At 47.7% G+C, this 19,376-nt stretch overlaps 1 protein-coding gene across 5 annotated transcripts in view; it reads left to right on the top strand.

The window, feature by feature from the left end:
* Cp (ceruloplasmin) overlaps positions 1-19,376 on the top strand; it is a 46,269-nt gene that overhangs the window by 647 nt on the left and 26,246 nt on the right. For 3 of the 5 annotated variants that reach the window (XM_020158342.2, XM_074060319.1, XM_074060321.1), the window contains exons 2-9: positions 7,874-8,121; positions 10,802-11,014; positions 11,885-12,058; positions 12,722-12,976; positions 13,936-14,107; positions 15,956-16,095; positions 17,344-17,496; positions 18,601-18,815. In XM_020158342.2, coding sequence (XP_020013931.2) covers positions 7,874-8,121; positions 10,802-11,014; positions 11,885-12,058; positions 12,722-12,976; positions 13,936-14,107; positions 15,956-16,095; positions 17,344-17,496; positions 18,601-18,815 — 1,570 coding nt within the window. Of the gene's footprint in view, positions 1-1,670; positions 3,659-7,873; positions 8,122-10,801; positions 11,015-11,884; positions 12,059-12,721; positions 12,977-13,935; positions 14,108-15,955; positions 16,096-17,343; positions 17,497-18,600; positions 18,816-19,376 lie in introns of those variants that run through there. The other 2 variants (XM_074060320.1, XM_074060322.1) reach the window with 2 other exon arrangements.

Genomic DNA, 19,376 nt, shown 5'->3' with positions numbered 1-19,376 from the left:
ATGTGACTGACACCACTCACTGCTCATCAATGGCAAGAACACAATCCTCTGGAGCCCTCCAAACATCCACTAAGGAAATGGGGTGCAATTCTGTCCAAAACGTCTCTCCCTGGCACTTCTCAGGTGCCCCCGCACAGTAAATTACGGGTTAGTCTTTCACAGAGCCCTGGTCCTCATCTGTAACGGGACACAATGGGCAGGCAGACCCCACGGGGTTTGCAAGTGGCACCTGGGAACCTCGTAGCCCGGGGCTGGGCCAAAAACATTAGCTGTCCTCCTGATGCTCCCAGGAAAGCCCTGAAACACAGCCACGTCTCTGTGGATGCTCCCTTTGCATCTCACGATGCAGAAAGACAAAAAAGCCCAGCTCTCCTCGGCTTTCTTATTGAGGAAGTTTATGGAGACTCGGTTGTCAGCTGTAACAATGTTGACGAAATCCCTTCTGTTAGACTGAGGACCTTAGCACGGGCTTTGCTCGGGAACGAGCCTGCGGAGGGGTCTCCCACGACAGACAGATAGAGGTCACAGCCTCCTACAGCCCTGGGTACATGTGGGGGGCTGGAGCAGCAGCAGGAAGGCCACTGGGTGGGGACGTTTTCTGTGGGTCACTAAGAATGCTGTTGCTAGGCAAGTAAGGAAGATTTGTGTGGTTAGGTCACCTGTCCCTTAATGCCCACTCAGGGATAAAGTTTCCAATTGTCCCCTTGTCTGGGGTTGGGTGGGAATTTCCAGTACACCGCCTGTGAGGGGTGGGGGTCTGGTCCTAAGATTTACCACCAAGTAGAAATTTGACTTCCAAAACCGGTGCTCCCTACCTTAGCAGATGTATGTTAACAGTTAGAACACGAACGGGCCGAACGCCCAGCAGCTGCTAAGATCGTGGTTTGAAAACCAGCTAAATAAGTGCTCAACATCATAACCGCTGGCGCTGCTGAGTATATGAGATTGTTTAATTTTTACATGTGTTAACATTTTTCTCTTTTTTGAAAGTCCTGGGCATTGATCTCTGGTAAAAATTTTTCATAGTAAAAGACATACAGCAAACAGTAACAGCCAACTGTGGCTTTATCAATTTAGTAACATGTGTTAAGGGAAATTTCTGACCTAAAGATAGCTGATTATAAAGAGTACTAGTAATCTTATAATTATTTTTTAAACCTGCTCTTGAGACAGAATGGTCTTCTTAGGAGGCATAATTTTATAGCTTTAGTAGAGGCAATATTTTGTACGAATTCTGCATTTTCCTGTGTAGATATGATGCAAATTATATACTGTTCTTATTTCTAAGGAAAAAGGTCGAACACATTACAAAAGAAAACTTCTAGGCGAGGGGTGTAGCTCAGAGGAGAATGCCTGCCTAGCAAGTACAAAGCCCCAGGTTCCCTCTCCAGCACCACGAAGAAATAAATTCCTTAATTAAAATTAAAATAAAAAAGAACCATCTTACTCATGGCCCACCACCCCGGTTTATCCAAAATCAAGTCAGCTTGCTGAGCATAAACTAAGTGCAAGGCATGCCCTTCCCTCGCTCCAGGGACAAAGTCTCCAGTTCTAGAATCAGGGGATGGAAGAGGGACCAGGGTTGGGAAGAGCTTGGTGGGGGACTCCTTTGTTTTTGTGGGGGGACTGTCTTTGTGGGGGGCTATCTAGTGACTGTGAGCTTATTTACACCACGTTTCTTCACTGGGACACCTGGGAATACTCAGGCAGGAAGTGGGGCGTTGTCCAGGTGAACCCCAACTTCCTTGCTCCACAATCTCCCATGGCCTGACCACAGCCTAGATTTGTGCAAACTCTGGATGGCGCAGGTGTGCTGTCTCTGATTTCTCCCCATACATGAGAACAGGAGAAGGGCGTCAGGAGTTTTGCCAATATTACGCTAAACTTTTGGTATTAGTTGTGGGCAGGAGCAACTTTCGGTGTCCGGGTTTGCAGCATGTCCACCCAAGTCATGGGGGATGATGGATGGGGTACCACAAACATGGTGGACTCTCTCGTGTGATGGCGAAAGAGAAGCGAGATCAACAAAATGAAGAGTGGGGTGAGGAAGAGTCTGAGATGAGGGTGGAGACTGGGGTTAAGCACATCTTTGGGATGTGAAGAAGAAAATACGGGTTTTTTTGGTGGAAATGAGGTTTGAACTCAGAGCCTCATACTTGCTAGGCAGGTTCTCTACCACTTGAGCCACACCACCAGCCCCTTTTTAGTGTTTTTTTTTTTTTTTGAGATAGGGTCCCTCGAACTATTTTCCCTGGGCTGGCTTCCAACAACCTCCATCTTCCTGATCTCCTGAGTAGCTAGGATTACAGGCGTGGCCAGAAAATACATATCGAGGTGGCAGGAACTCCATCTGTCCTTATCACTGCTTGGTCACTGGTGCCCAGAACACAGGAGATGCTAAGCCAATCTTCGTGGATATGTAGAAATAAATGAATGAAAGCTATATAGGAAGCCAGGAGAAACCACAGGCTGTGTTGTACAAACGTTCCAGTGTGTGGACAGATTCCTGATGTAGAATGAACCAGGCAGTAGGATAACACAGGAAGCATCAGCCTAGGGTGATCTATCTACCCAGGGCTGGTGACACTGCAAACACTGGCAGGCACTGTTTCCGTGGTTAGGAAAATAAGGCCTGGCTGGGATTAACGCCGATGCTGCCATCTGTTTGAGTAGACAGGGTGGGAAGTCATTTCCTCATCCGGAGTGCTTGCTGCCATTTACTGCTGTCACTTCCAAATACCATGGACAGTTAGAGATTCCATGAGATGTAGTTCTTGGTCCTGAGTTATGTGCACACACACACACATTTTCCTTTTGGTGGCACTGGGGTTTGAACTCAGGGCCTCACGCTTGCTAGGCAGGAGCTCTACCACCTGGCTGCTCAAGTCACTCCTGCCAGCCCTAAGTAATTTATACTTAAATAAGAATGAAAGGTATATGCATAAAAATAAGTCACAAAAACAGTGTACTCTGGGTACAGAGTAGGGATTAGATATTTGTTGACTGGTTCTCTGCCATAGGGAAAGGTAACACTGTTATTTCAGCTTCCTTTGTTTTTTCCTGGTGATGCCTAGGAAATGAGAAAAAGTAAGAAATTCTTTAAGCACGAGAACAGACTTTGCCGGTGCTCACTCAGGTGTGGAGTGACTTTCTTAGCACACGGTTTTTGCAAACATTGGTACTTAGTTTCCCAGTTCATTGTAGCTTCGGAAAACAAGCACTATGGTGGTGGTGTCATTCTGAGCAAACCCAGAGAGGAAGAAGAAATAACAGCTCAAAACCCAACCCAAGAAACAGACGACACGCTAAGAATCCTACTTGTAAGTATGATTCTGAGTGATCAGGACGTAGTAAGTATTGAAGAAATATCCATCTTACTATTATTATCAGAAAAGGTGGCTTTTCCCTGGCATAAAAATCAAATATTTTTAGAGAAAAAGTCATTTGTTTTACCACCCCCCTCCATTAAAAGATAAACACATTAAGAGTCTAACAAGTTTCTTTGAGCATTCAGCCACCCTGACTTGAGCCACAACAGACACCAAGCAGTTCCCTGGGCCATGGGGCGCAGAAGGGAAGACCTTTATCAGGTGTCCTGGAGCAAGATTAAGAGGACATATTTGATCAAAGCGGAGAAGCCCTCGTCAGAGGTCAGCTGGTGGGTCTGATTAATTAAGTCTACTGTTAGAAGTTAGTTAGCAGCTTCTGTGTGGGAAGCCTCAAATTTGATTTCACATTTTACATACATCGATTTTGGCTCAGTGTAATGACCTCTCAACTAACTATTTTAATACCCTTTCAAAAATAATTTAGAAATTTTTAAATAATACTTGAAGAGGTACAATTTTTGCCCAAAAGAATCTGCAAATTTCACTTAAAATGACTCATTCTTTGAGGTTTCCAAGTAAAATCCAGTAAGCAGTAGTGGGACAAACATTTTATTGACCACAGGCTGGATGAAGGAGCTAATGACGGTGACATTTCCTACTTTTGAAGCTCTGCTACTTTTTATTACAGCTCCCATTTCTCCTGAGAACAGATCCAAAGGAAGGCTGGCCCTGGGGTGCTGCCTCCATGCCTTGCCACTGAGAGAAAGCCCCAAAGGTTCCATCGTCACTCTCATTCATGCAGTGTGCCCTGGGGTCAGTTTCTGCCAGCTTCTCCACTGTTTTCCCAATGACTCCTGTGTGTTGTAGGCAGAATTCCCAAAACAGCCCCCCAGCGATGTCCTGCCCTAAGTCTCCAGCCTGTGAGTAGGTGACCATCACTCCCAGGATTCCTGTCATTGGCAGAGCTTACCTTAGGACACTGTGGTCTGGGCCCATCTAAAGGCATGCAGCAGAAGAGAGTCAGAGAGACTGAAATTGAAGGGGGACCCCACACACTGTTGCTGCCTGGCCTGGAAGGCGGACAGGGCTGGTAAAGAGGCACGTGAGTGGCCTGCAGGACTGGGAGAGGCCCCCAGCTGACCACAAGTAAACTGGGATTTCAATTCTATGAACTTAAGAAAGTGAATTCTGCCCATGATCTGAGACAGGAAGTGGATTTTCCTCCAAGGCCTCAGGGAACTGGTCAGCCTGGCAACCCTTTGATTTTAGGCTTGTGATGACCTGGGCAGAGACACAGCCATGAAGCCCCAGACTTTCTGACTTCTGAGATTATAAATGGCTGTTATTCCAAGATGCCAAGTGACAAAAATACAGCTAAAAAATCTGGCATGTGTGTCTCAATTAGTGAAGTCAAAAATCCAGGAACTTTTCACCTATCAAAGCCCAGTTTAGTAACCATGCCCAAACATAAACCAAGGCCAGTGGAGTGGACTCTAGCTCAGGAGAGAAACAGCGTCAGCATCTTAATATAGCAATAGAAAAAAACAATTCCTTGCCATTAAAAACTCACTTCAGAGTCTGAGGCTACCGGAAATGACAGGCTTTGGCTTTTTTTTGTTTCAAAGTAGTGGGGGAGGGGCTCTAAAGGCCCGGTGATGACAGGGAAGGGACGAATTTACTACAAGAGCAGAGAGGGGCACGCCACAGTGGCCAGCAGGAACACCTACAGTTAACTGAGAATTGTTTGCTTCAAAGACCAACTATAATACATTCTTGGACCAAACATCTGACTGGCAGACTTCCCGCAAATGTCTGGTGGCTGGCTGACCCTTTGTCCCCAAGCTCTGCTCTTAAAATTAAAAAGACCTTTCCTAATGACCTTCTGCTTTCCCTTGGAGAGAGCTTATGAGCAAACAGACCTCCCCACGTGAGAAGAGCAACGTGATCTGAAATTCTTCCCAATCTGGTTAAGGGGGAGTTTTCCCAAGAAAGGGGCGAGACGTGAAACCCAGTCTGTGAGCAGAAAAGCATATAAAAGGAATTCCAGATGTGAAAAACTCTGGCTCCATCACAGCTGCAGATCAATTATTTTTAAAGTAATTTTTCCCACGCCAGAAAATCTTTGTGAAGCAAAAAGCAAGCCACAAGTCTAGGGCGTAGGAAATGAGTGGTACAGGACCAGCTAAATGCAGTAAAAGCGTTTTGACAAGGTCTGCTGTGGTTTGTGGAACTGAGTGGGATTGGGTGCATTCCTCCCCCAGTGCTGGGGAGTCACATTCAGAAAATACAAGTACACATTCGATTCACATACGGCCTTCAGAATTTGAGAGCTGTTTTTAAGCATTGACCTTGTAACATGGCTACCAACACAGCTTGGTGAACACGGCTTAGATTCTCTGTCCAGATCCTGCGGCAAACTCACTCGAGGGCTTGGAAAAGCCTGTGTGAGGTGGAGTGGCCCTGGGGTCTCCTGCAGGACCAGGGTTGACACTAGAGACGTCACAGCTGCAGTCGTGGTCTGCCTGATCTTGCCCCGTTAGCTTAACGGACCGCACGACTGTGCTTTCATCTCGGCGACGCTCATGTCTCAGCCCTGTGTTCTGTGCCGTGCACGCTAACTGTGGGTTTAGGGCCGAGTTCACAGTTGTGCGGTGGTCTTCTCCACATGGCCGTGTCTCGGGGCTGTGGCCAGTGTTTTTCTGTGTCTTCTGTAACACAGGTGAAAGCAATGGGAGAACTGAGGCATTCCCACGGATTTGCTGCCTACCGCTGGCACAAAAGTATTACCTCTTCCTTCTACCTTCTAGCTTGGTCCTGCCATCAGAACAGGTTTGGAGGATCAGGAAACACTATCTCGGTCATGTTTCAATGCACAGCTCTACCTTCTTTGGGAATCTTGGGATTCATACAATCCAGGGAAAATGAGATTTCGGTCTATAATGGCGACTGTGAGGTGGTCATCGTCAAAGCCCCTTGGTTCATCCAGAGGAAGATGGTGCTGCTTTTACCAACACCTGCTCCCTCTGTCCAAACCCAGCCACTGGGACCACTGCCAGTGGCCATGATCCCTGACCACAGCCCCCAGGCTTAATCTGAGCAGCCAGTTGGCAGTGCCTGGCACTCCCAAGGCAGGTCCTGGAATTGGAGTTTCCCCCTTTTCTGTGTCATAGTGTCAAGGACTCCCACTGTCTGGGGCTGGGCTGCTCTCGCCACCTTCCACCTTGCAGGTTGCCTGACTCGCCCAGACACACACGAGTGTGCTGGTTAAAAACTGCAAGCCTGAGCCTCACTCCAGGCTCACAGAACCAGAATGAGGAGTCGGGCCCAGGAATCTGCATTTCTCTAATGCACACTGAAACTTAGGAGACACTGACAAGAGCCCTAGATGTGTGAAAACACGGTCGCTAAAACCTGCAGCAATAACAGGATCAGCCCTGCTCTTGTCTTGAAGGAGGGATGGGATCTGCTGCTCTCCCTGCTGAGCTGAGGGCTGAGGAAACATGAGAAAACTGAGTCCTCAGGCAGGTGTCAGCCTCATGGGGTGGAGTAGAGAATGGCAAGGTGTCAAAGATGGCCGAGACAAAGACAGGCCACACACACACGTGCACACACGTGTACACCCACATATTCATACTCACATCACACATATACACACACAAACACACATACACACACACAACAAACTCAAGGTCATCAGCTCACGTGGGCAGTTTTTGTTCAAGTGGAGGAGATGTGATCTGAGGACAACCCAAAGTGACCCCTACATGGCCACATGGAGGTAAAGCCCTGAGCTACCCAGTAACGTAAGGAGCAGATTAAGTTCCATGATCAAGTTCACTTTCTTCCTTTTCCTTTGTCTTTTTCCCCCACTTACTATTTACTATGTTGATAGGAAAGTTTTCAGATGCTTTCACTGGTGCTGGTCCCATGTTAAGTACCTGTAATAGTGAAGATTAAAAAAGCAGCAGTAATTTAAATCCAAAGATAATTTTAAAACCACATACAGTACACATATCAATTCTGGCCTTGATCTAGAAAACTGCTAAGAGAAACAAAAATGATACAGTCAACTTTGCTTCATTAATTTTACTTTGTAGGAAAACCCACAGAGTTACATTGCACACAGACTTTGAAGCCTCAAATTACCAGGTTGATTGCTTACAAACTCAATTTTTCCTATAATAAGAGATAGTGAAAAATATCTTTACTGATGGGTTTATTTTAATATTTCACTTTAGTTTTTATTGGTTACTCTATTCCATAAAGCTTCTGTGTTTTTTTGTGTGTGTGTGTGTGAAAATCTTGCAAAGATTACTCTGGTAAAATGTACCATGTTGCTAAGACACCTTCCCAGGTGGTTTTTGGTCGTATTCCTGTTTTTAAACTGCTCACATCACTAAAATATCAGAGCCAACCACCTGCCGTCACCTGCACTCCTACAACGGGCGGACATCCGTGTGGCGTGGACATTCCTGTCTCCTTGACTACAATGTCATGCCCTGGAATGCTGGCTTCTGATGGCGGTGCCTTGTTTTCTTTTGCAGGGAACAATCCAATCTCTATCTTCAAAGTGGCCCAAACAGAATTGGAAGAATATACAAGAAGGCCCTGTACCTTCAGTACACGGACGGAAACTTTAGGACCACCATAGACAAGCCGGAGTGGCTGGGGTTTTTAGGCCCTATCATCAAGGCCGAGGTTGGAGATAAAGTTCATGTACACTTACAGAACTCCGCCTCTCGGCCCTACACTTTTCACGCACATGGATTGACTTACTATAAGGAGCATGAGGGTGAGTTCAGTGCATGTGAGCTGGCATTTCCTCTTCCTTTTCGGGAGAAAAAAGCTTAACTCTAACACACCTCTTGGATAAGACCTGTAAGTATGCCATTTAGCTCTATTTTATCAGTAGATATTTTTATCAAAATATGCCACATTTCTCCTGGTTGTGTGTGTTTGTGCAAAGTGTGGAAATCATAGGTTTCCAGGTGGACTCAGGTACGGAGAGTCAGCAAGAGCTGAGATTCCTCCCGAGTCCAACTCCTGTCCAGCCAAACATCAAACAGGAGTGGACTGTGCTGTGCCGAAAACCTAGAGCAGGCACGCATCCAGAGGACAGAGCGAGGAGGACTCAGGGTGGGGACTGGCTGAGCTCTGAAATTTCTACCTGAGACAGACTGTGGCTGCAGTCACCACGCATCCTAACTTGTGACAAACTCTGTCCCAGCTAAGGTGGGAGGACTAAGTGTCACATATCAGCCAGGTAGCACACATGGCTGGGGACCCCAGAGTAACGTCTGAGACACAAATGACCAAAGGGTCATTTGGATATAGCACTTGCCAGCCTTGAGGATGACTTATGAAGCTGGGTGTGATGGCACATGCTTCTAATCCTAGTTCTCAGGAGGCCCAGGCAGGGGGATCTCAAGTTTGAGGCCAGCCAGGGCTGCATAGGGAGACCCTGTCTCAAAAAAAAAAAAATAGTGCGTAAAGAACAAAGGGAAGTTTGGTGCTTCTTGCCTGGCTTTCTTTTTTGTTGTTTTTTCTTTGGAGACAGGATCCCAGTGTGCAGCCCAGGCTGGTCTTGAACTTGAGATCCTCCTGCCTCAGTCTCCTGGGTGCAAGGATTACAGACGTGCACTACCATACCTCTTGCGATTGCATTCTTGGTGCAGGTTGAATATCGTTTATTGGAACTGCTTGGGACCAGAGCGCTTTGAGTTTTGAGTTTGAGAATATTTGCATAAGCATAATGAGGTATCTTGGGGAGGAGACCCAAGTCTATACGTGGAATTTATTTACATTTCAGATACATATGATCTGAAGCTCACTTATTGATTTTTAATAATTTTGTGCATGAAGCAGTTTCATGATGTAGCATTTTCCACCCCACTTTGGTCTTCATAGTGTCTCAGATTTGGAGCCAGGGCCAGGCATAGTGGCTCATGCCTGTAATCCTAGCTATATGGGAGGCTGAGATCAGGAGGAGCACGGTTCTAGGCAAGCCTGGACAAGTAGTTTTTGAGACCTCATCAGCAAAATAACCAGGGCAAAATGGCCTAGAGGTGTGGCTCAAGCAGTAGAGCTCCTGCTCTGCAAGTACAGAGCCCTGAATTCAAACCCCAGTGCCACCAAAAAAAAGGTTTCAGATCTGAGAAGCACTTGGGATTTCAGACTTTAGGTTTACGATGCTCAGCTCCTGCTTGAGGAGGGAAAAGAGGGGTGCTTTGTTGTGTTTAGAAAGGGCTTTGATGTTAACAGACTGCAGTTCAGTCCCAGCCTTGTCTTCTAGAGGCAGTGACTTTTCCCAAGTTCCTTAATCTGTGCTCAACTTCCTCCTGTATGAAATAGCCACAATGACAGTACAGAGTAATAGCTCAATAAATGTCAGCTATCATCCTAAGAGAAATTAACACCGTGCCGCAGTTCATTCAGATTATAAGAATCAAGACTGGAAATTCAGAGAAAGCTAGTGATTAATCATTCATCTTTTAAAAAAGAGGTATTGTTTTATAAAGTCAATGTTTATACCATCTCTTTTTGTTTATTTGTTTGTTTATTTTGGTACTGGGGGTTGAATTCAACACTTTGGGTCACTCCTCCAGCCCTTTTTTTTGTAATGGGCTTTTTTTTTTGGAGAAAGGGTCTCCCAAACTATTTGTCTGGGCTGGCTTCGAACCTTGATCCTCCTGATCTTTCTCTCTCTGCCTCCTAAGTAGCTAGGATTACAGCATTTGTTTATTTTGTGAAGCAAAAATACCACATTCATAGCACAAATGAATGACCATTATCTTTCCACTTTTTTACAATTCCATGGTACCTTAGGGAATTAGCATTCATTTTAAAACTATGATAACAGGCTCATGATTTTTGTTAAAAGAAAAAGAAAGTTCCTTTAGTGATAAATGCTCAGGTGTGTGTGCATGAAATACAATTTCTGGGATTTCTGACATCTCTGAGGGTAGATGGAGCGTGGCTTCGGGTTTGCCGTTGTTCTGGCTGGGTTGATGGGCGCACAGGAGGGCTGTCACCTTTGGAGGAACGTGGAGAGTCACCCCAATTTCTGCATGTTGGAAAAATCCCAAAATGAAAAGTAAAAAATTTCACGTTCCATGGTTACAACACTGGCAACCCCCCCACCCCAATATCACATAAGAAGTTTCCAATTATACGAGAGGATCGTTACTTTGCTCAGACTTCTGTACCATGACCCCAAGGCAAAAGTTGTCCTTTAAATTGCAAACTGAAAGTCACATCCTCCTGGCTTGTCTGTTGTTGCTCCCAGGAGACTCAGTCGCGAAATAAGGAATGTCTGGGAAGCTTCTATAATCCTTAGCCTTTAGCTTATCATTTGTCTGTACCCAAGTAAGACACCACTGCCTCCCCAGGGGGCTCCTGTGAGATCGAGCACAGCCAGGCCCCAGGGAAACTCAGTGCATCCACTCTCTGACCCCGATGTGTGCTGGTTCTAGGGGCTATCTACCCCGACAACACCACCGGCCCTCAGAGGACAGACGACACAGTGCTTCCCGGGCAGCAGTACACGTACGTGCTGTACACCAACGAGGAGCAGAGTCCTGCAGAGGGGGACAGCCATTGTGTGACCAGGATTTACCACTCTCACATCGACGCCCCGAAAGACATCGCCTCAGGACTCATCGGACCTTTAATCCTCTGCAAGAAAGGTGCATCTCCTCATGACTGCTCACACTGCAGGCTGAGATGCAGGAGGGGGCAGCTAGGCCCTTAAAGATGCTGTTCTTTCAATTGAGGTTGAGGAGGAAAAGAGACAGGAGGTCAGTCTAGGAGGAGGGAAGGAGAGAGGGAGGAAGGAAAGAAGGAAGAAAGGAAGGAAGGAAGGAAAAGGGAGGAAGGAAAAGGAATGGAGAGAGGGAGGAAGGAGGGGAAGGAGGAAAGGAAGGCAGGAAGGAGGAGGGAAAAAGGAAGGGAGGGGAGGAGGGAGGGAGGGAGGAAAGGAAGGACTAGCAGATGAAGGTGTAACTGCCCAGCCTTTGGGGATCAGTTCTTCATGGGGACAGGTTTCTGGATCTAAATTCCGTGGAGCCATATGGAGACAGGTGACTTTGCCACGTGTGCCTCTCTTGGTGGTACTTCATGGTGCTATGTCTGTAGTTACCTGCAACACGTTAGTAAATAGAACAGCTCAGTGTTCAGTTCCAACACCATCAAAAAGGCAACATAGCTCAAGAGCTTGCCATGTAGGCTTCCCTGAACGGTGGCTGTTACCCGCAGAGCTGAGTTGCCCCAGCATGGTGACAAGCACCGGGAGATACTCACTTCTCTCTGAACCCCAGCCCTCCCATTTGCCCAAAAGCACTGAATCCTCGTGTGGCCAGCGGCTGTGCAGATATGAGGGTCTCCCAAGCACAGGACACTGAACGTGGGAGGAGTGACTCCAGAGGAGCCATGGGTCCAGATTGGTGGTTTGTTAGGAGACTAAAGACCAAGTTTTTTAAAACTACAAATCCCCTAAAAAATAAGTCAAAACACATGCTAAAAATCTGCGTCCACTAAACTAGAAACTTCTACTGCAGATTCCCTGCATAAGGAGAAACAAAAGCACGTGGACCAGGAATTTGTAGCCATGTTCTCTGTGGTGGATGAAAATCTCAGTTGGTACCTGGAGGACAACATTGAAACCTACTGCTCTGAGCCGGACACAGTTGACCGGGACAGCGAAGACTTCCAGGAGAGTAACAGGATGCACTGTAAGGACACACGCGAGTCCGCCTTTCTCCTTCCTTCCTTCCTTCTGCTAAGCTCATTCCCCTGCGTGAATAGCGCTGTGTTTCCAGTCCCTGGCCTGAAAACAAAGCACAGTGGACACGCAGCTCCATCTCCATGTAAACAGCTCAGCATACACACACTGAGCCGGGTAAGGCTGCATAACCCAAACTCGTTCCTAACTCACAAGGATAAGCGTCACCTACTATAGTGTAAGAAGGATGGATGTTAAATGCACATTTCACGTATCCCCCAAACTCATTCGAAAACTTATTAGGCACAGCCACATAAACTTATCTAGCTAACTGCTCAAAATTATACTTATGTTACAGGTAGTTCAAACCACGAGCCCTAAGCGGGATTCCTTTTAGGCACTTCGTTGCTCTCCTGAGGCCTGCACTCGACATGTGCTTTTCTGTATTTTAGTTTTTAATGCCTTCCAGGAATGCCTTCTTTATAGACCAAGCCTTTCCTAATTCTCAGACACAAAATAATGAACTTAGTAAGATTATCTAAGCTGCGTATGGTGGCACATGCCTGTAATAACAACACTTGGGAGGCTGAGATAAGAGGATTGAAAGTTCAAGTAGCTGTCGTCTTTCCAGTCACCAGCGTCACTAGTCACAGACTGTGCTCTTGACTTACAGCTGTGAATGGGTACACGTTTGGAAGTCTCCCAGGACTGTCCATGTGTGCAGAGGACAGAGTGCAATGGCACCTCTTCGGCATGGGTAACGAGGTTGATGTGCACTCGGCCTTCTTTCGAGGTCAAGCTCTGACCAACAAGAACCACCGCACGGACACGATCAACCTCTTCCCCGCCACCCTGACTGAGGCCTTTATGGTGGCCCAGAACCCCGGGGTCTGGATGCTTAGCTGCCAAAACCTGAACCATCTACAAGGTAAGACATCTTTATCTGGAATCAGACCTCAGATGAGAAAGCAGAGCTGTGTCCTGACTACTCCAACAACCGGTGGTTATTGGAAATCAGAAACCGAAAGGCATTTATCCTAATTACGCATCTTAGTTTTACTTCCATATGGCATTTATCACAGTGTAACAAAAAAGACCGACTGAAAGATGGGCATGAAGTGTAAAGCAATGAGATCCGAAAATAAACTCATTTCTGGGTAAGGCCAATTGGTCCTGCCCGAAAGTATAGCTTCTCAGCTTTGTAAAACACTGATGCTTGTTTACAGAAGTAGATTTATAGATTGAGTTTTTTGACTTGTTTGCTTTTTGTCTTTGTTCTGGCTAGTCTATTCCTTAACTTGATAAGCTTCCGTCTCCCAAATAGAAGGGGTCAGACAAAAACATCCCTTGTTCGTGATAAACATTTGCTTGTGACATTGACCTTAGGGAATTAGCCTTCCCATGGGTCTTTGCAAGTGCTGCTGTGACCTGCAGGCAGGATTGTGCTTATCAGATGTCACGTGGGTCACACAGAAGGCCTAGCACAGCAGGTGCACGGATGCTTTGTGAGATAGCAGTCACCCAGCTCACTCTGTCCCTCCTCATCCCACCCCGCCACCCTTCAGAGACGCCAAAGCTCCTCTTCTTTGCTTGTCTATAAATCAGTCCTTTCTGTTTTGCCAAAGAGCTCCCAGAAGAACCACAGGAACTGTTGTCACATTTGAAAACATGTGTGCCTAATGCCCCTGCAACGTACCGTTCCATGAAATGAGCTATGTCCTCAGCACTTGACTAGTCCATCAGTGATGTGGATACAGCTGTCCACCCTAGGTTAGCGTGTCCTCGCCGCCTGTCCATGGTTTCCCATCTGTCATCTCTCTGGCACGTGATCAGGGCAGGAGGAGAGAAGCTTTGCCCTCCGTAACTGCCTCCTCTGTGCTCTTTCAGCTGGTCTGCAAGCCTTTTTCCAGGTTCGGGACTGTGGCAAGTCCTCATCGGAGGGCAATGTCCAGGGGGCACAAGTTAGACACTTTTACATTGCTGCTGAGGAAGTCATCTGGAACTACGCTCCCTCGGGTATAGACGTCTTCACCAGAGAAAACTTAACAGCTCCTGGGAGGTAATTCCAAAAAGAGAGTTCCTTCAAAATATGTCACACATCCCCAAACAACCGTAAAAGCCTGATTCTGCAATAAAATTTTCAATTGGTGTGTGGTTTTAGTAACCACTAAATATGTACTAAGGTGTTTGGCCTAAGGGTCTGAGTTTGAGAACTATAACTTTTGAATCATAAAAATAGATGGGTTTGGCTGGGTAAGGTGCCGCACACCTGTAATTCCAGTCAGTCAAGAGGTGGAATTAAAGGAAGATTCAGGTTCAAGGGCAGCCAGGACCAAAAAAGTTAATGAGACCTTATCACAACCAATATGCTAAGTGTGGTGACACAGACCTGCAGGAGACATAAGAGGTTCGAGGCTAGCCACCAGCAATTCCAAGACCCAATCTGAAAAATAACTAAAGCCAAGAGGGCTGGAGGCCTGGCTTAATTGGTCGAGCATCTGTCTAGCAAGTGTGAAGCCCTGAGTTCAAACCCCAGTGCTGCCCGAAATAATGGATGGATTCAAATACCAAAAGCTCAATAGAGCCAGGGACCATGGCTCACGCCTGGAATCCCAGCTACTCAGGAGGCAGAGGTCAGGAGGATCATGATTCAAAGCCAGCCCAGGCAAATAGTTCACGAGACCCGATCACAAAAAACTCAGTGAAACCAAGTTTCCTCCTCTCCGAGGGAGCACCATCGCTGCCTATCCACGCCGTCCTCCCACACCCCAGCAGCACCCTGGACGCCTTCCTTCACCTCCCCCGCCACCCCAAGTCTGAACGTCTCCGACGGTGGCCTACTAACCTTTGCCAAGGCTTTGAAGCCATCTCTCCCCTGAAGCTGCATTTTCCAACAGGTTCTCCATGCAGCCATCCAGGGGTCGTCTGAAACAGTCCCTCAGATGCTGACCCTTCCCTAGGTCCTCCTGTCCCCCCAGCCCCCCAGACACAGGCCTTACCCTTAGCCTGGAAAGTTCTCCAGGACCACAGGCACTCTCATCCCCGCTGTCAGCACCCGGGGCTTTTGCTTTTCCTCTCCCCGCCACACACCCTTCATCGTCCTCACTCAGCCCTCCTTTAGCTTTCCAAAAGCACTTCTGCAAAGCCTGTGCGGGCTCTTTGCTGAGACCCGGGAGGTACTCTCTGTGACACGCTGTCCCTGTTGCAGTCCGTTATCCCAGTGGCATCACAGTCCACCTCCTCTGACACACGCACAACCCCTGAGCACGAGGAGGGATCCAGCTGGCTTCCGGCCACTGATAGCTGGCTTCCTCGAGGCAGCCCTACACATCTGAAGAAGAGACGACAGGGTGGCCTCGAGCAAATCGAACACGTCTGAAATTTAATTTGCAAAGCGAGGACAGCAGCAGCACTCACTTGCATGTCCTGTGGGTTTTAGGCAATCAGGGCACACTCTTGAGCACCGGACTGGCACCCCAGACCACAATCAGTAGCTACTGCGACTTCCCCAAGGCGTCACACTGGGACAGGGAGTCCTGCTGCACAATTTATTGCCAGGAATTGACATGGGCCTCTTGGGTTTTTTTCCTATGGGTGGTACTGGGGTTTGAACTCAGAGCCTCATGCTTGCTAGGCGAGTGCTCTAACATTTGAGCCACTCTGCTAGACTCTGACAAAGGTCCCTTGAAGTGTTTTCCCTTCACTCGAAATACTGAACCCCGTCAATGGGTCTCCTTTCCCCCACGTCCCTGGCCGGGTGGCCCGGGACAGCGCTCCAGCTGAGCAAGGCGGGGATTGCTGTGAGTCGCAGGTGACACTCATCAGTAAGAACTGACCAGGAGCTCATACCTGTCACCCCCTCTCTGTTCCACTCTGATGCCAGCCTCGCACCCCTCTCTCCCGGCAGTGAGTCAGCGGTGTTTTTTGAACAAGGCCCGACAAGGATTGGCGGCTCCTACAAAAAGCTGGTTTACCGGGAGTACACAGATGCATCCTTCACACAGCGGAAGGAGAGAGGCCCAGCAGAGGAGCATTTTGGCCTCCTGGGTGAGTCCCTGGGGAGGGCACAGCTGGAGCACTGTCTCCTGGGCCACCCAGTCACAGACAGAACAGGAGCTGAGGCCCGAGTCCCACCCAGACAGGCCTGTGAGGATCCAGGGGGTCCCCAAAAGGAAATCACCAGCAGCAGGCTCCTACGTCATTGGGTGGCTTCTGGTCTTCACAGAGATGAAGGGAATGTGGGCTTGTGTGACTTGGTCTAAGCAGATCACAAACTTGTTAAGGTCATTCCCTAGAAATGAAATGTGGCCCTGAGCCACACAGTCTGGGCCCGACCTAGAGCCCTGAGCACGCCACCCCTGGGAGCCCACAGACACCTACCTCTCAACCAGGGAATTCATCATTGGTGAGCAGAGTCCGGTTCTTTCCAGAACTTCCCTCTTTTTTTTGAGGGGGATGGGACTGGGATTTGAACCCAGGGTTTTGTACTTGCAGAGCAGGTGCTCACTGCTTGAGTGACACCTCCAGCCCACTTTGCTCTGGTTGTTTTGGACATGGGAGTCTTATGAACTATTTTCCCAGGCTGGCCTCGAGCCTCGATCCTCCTGATCGCAGTCACCCAGGTAGCTGGGATTACAGGCGTGAGCCACTGCACTTCCTTACTCTTTGCGCATTAGCTGTGTGGCTTTTAAAAGGTGCTTAACTTTTTATGCCTGCTCTCCTCTGTAAAATGGGAATACTAATAGCTCCTACTTCATGAAGTTGTAAGGAGAAAGTGAGTTATTACACATCAACCTCAATCCAGGTAGGATTTTGTATATCACATAAAGTGTTAGGTCCTGTATACCTATTTCATTCTGTGATTGATGAGAATATTAATTTTAGTGATGGCAAATTCAAAGCGGTGTTTTCCTTCACACCCATGTAACTTACCTGCTTGGGTGGACCTGGTTCATAGCACTCCCGACTCTTTGGGACAAGTCTACGCATCTCCCCACTGGAAGACTAGTGTAGCCGCTTCAAATAGTTTTTTGTAGATTAATAAAGTTTACTAACTGACTTGGGCAAAAGACGACCAATTTCATTAACCTGACCTTGGCTCACACGGCGTTTCCTGTCTCCAACCTCCCTGTGTCACATGGCGATGGACTTGTTCAAAAGCAAGCTTCCAATGTGCCACGATAACCACACGGCTCCTGGTGGCGCTTGTGAGAGGTCACAGCCAAAGAAACAACTCCGTCTACCTTCCGCATTTCCTAGACCAAGGGAAGATCGCCATCCTCTCTTTGTCCCCAGGTCCCCTCATCTATGCAGAGGTGGGAGACACCATCCGAGTCACCTTTCATAACAAGGTACAACACCCCCTCAGCATTGAGCCCACGGGGGTGAGAGTCAGCAAGGACCACGAGGGCACGCACTATGCGCCCCATGGCAGCCCCTCGGACGGAGGTGAGAGGGGAAGTCAGAGCCGTCGGCAGAGTGTGGTGACCCTGGCCCGGGCCATGCAGCAGCCTGCAAAGACTGACGGCATGGCCCCGGGGACATGACTCCCATGTCAAGTTGACGGACCATGCAGCAGCCTGCAAAGACTGAGGGCGTGGCCCCGGGGACATGACTCCCATGTCAAGTTGAGTTGCGAGGGCAGAAAACAAAGCAGCCTCCTACCCTTCCCCACCGGCTTGTGGGACTTTGTCCTGCCTCACGGGGTGATTGTGGCAATGCTGACAGTAACTTAGCTGGGTTGTGCTGATTAATTAATTTCTGCAAGTTCTTGCAATTATAAGAATGTTAGGTGTGCATTTAAGTCATGACCAAAATATCAGTTACTCAGAGTTCTATAGACAACCACTCTTAGACTTTAATCTAATTCTTGCTTTTTCACGTGCGCATATGCATTTCAGATATGGTTGAGCCTCGTGGTACAGACACTGTCACTACAGTTTTGTGCCCAGTTGGCTTTCTTAGCGTTATAAGCATTTAGAAGTATAATTTAAATGATATAAGATATTCCATGTAGGGATATTTTCGAGTATTTTTCCTGATTAAGGCTTACCAATGAAGACTACTGATTCTTTCGCCAGTCACAGTGTGCTGTGAGCAGGTTACTCAGCCTCTCTGGCCTTGGTTTCCTTAAGTGTAAATTTGGTTGATTTGCAAAGGATCACAGGCAAAGTTCCTGTCAGCTCAGTTTTGGTCAAGAAAAAACGTGTTGATTACGCTGGACATCGTTCTAGGTGATGGAAGGAGAGGGGTGACACTTGCCTTCAAGAAGGCTGTGTTCTGTTTGGGAGAGAAATGTGTATAAATAACACTAGACGGGCTAGCTAGGGTGTCCTCAGGGACACGTGAGCACAAAGGACACCAGTGACAGGCAGAGATGTTGAGGACAAGGAGGAAGCCATACCTGCTGTCACTCTGACTCAGGAGCACAAGTGCATGGTGATTCAGAACAAGGAATCAGAAGTGGGTCATCCACACTGAAGCCTGCCTGCTTTGTGGCTCCCATGACATCAGAAAGCACACGTGACCTCTCTAACATGGCCTCTCTCACAGGTGTGCCTCCTCACCCAGCCTCCCATGTGGCACCCAAGGAAACCTTTACCTATGAATGGACTGTCCCCAAAGAAGTGGGACCCACTTATGCGGACCCCGTGTGCCTGGCTAGGATGTATTATTCTGCCGTGCATCCCACCAAAGACATATTCACTGGGCTCATCGGGCCAGTGAAAATCTGCAAGAAAGGAAGTTTACTTGCAGACGGGAGGCAGGTAAGTCCAACTGGGGGAAAATGATTTGCTGATGTCTTTGAATTATTACAATCACAAGAAAAATTTGGGGTTTTGAGGCAGTGAGGATTTAACATAGAACTATAATTTTAAAAAATTTTCTCAACCTTGTAAGTTCTGTATTGTCACCAAGCATGGTGGTAAACCTATAATCCCAGCACTCAGGAGGCTGAGGCAGGAGGATAAAAAGTTTGAGGCCAGCTTGGGCTACACAAGTGAGACCCAGTCTGAAAGAGAGAGAGAGAGAGAGAGAGAGAGAGAGAGAGAGAGAGAGAGAGAATGAAGGAAGGAGGGAGGGAGGGAGAAAGGAGGGAAGGAAGGTAAGAAGGAAGGAAGGAAAGAAAGAAGGAAGGGAAGGAAGAGAGAAAAGACTGGGCATGGTGGTGCATGTCTGTAATCCCAGCTATGTGGGAGACAGAGGTAGGAGGATCATGGTCCGAGGCAAAAACCCCAAGACCCTTTCTGAATAATACCTAAAGCAAAAAGGTCTGGTGGGAAGGACCTGCCTTGCAAGTGTGAGACTCTGAGTTCAAACACCAGTAC

This window comes from Castor canadensis, chromosome 17, assembly GCF_047511655.1.
Source record: "Castor canadensis chromosome 17, mCasCan1.hap1v2, whole genome shotgun sequence".
NCBI lineage: Eukaryota > Metazoa > Chordata > Mammalia > Rodentia > Castoridae > Castor > Castor canadensis.
Note: the sequence above shows the minus strand (reverse complement) of the source record. Positions and strands in the feature narration are given on the sequence as shown.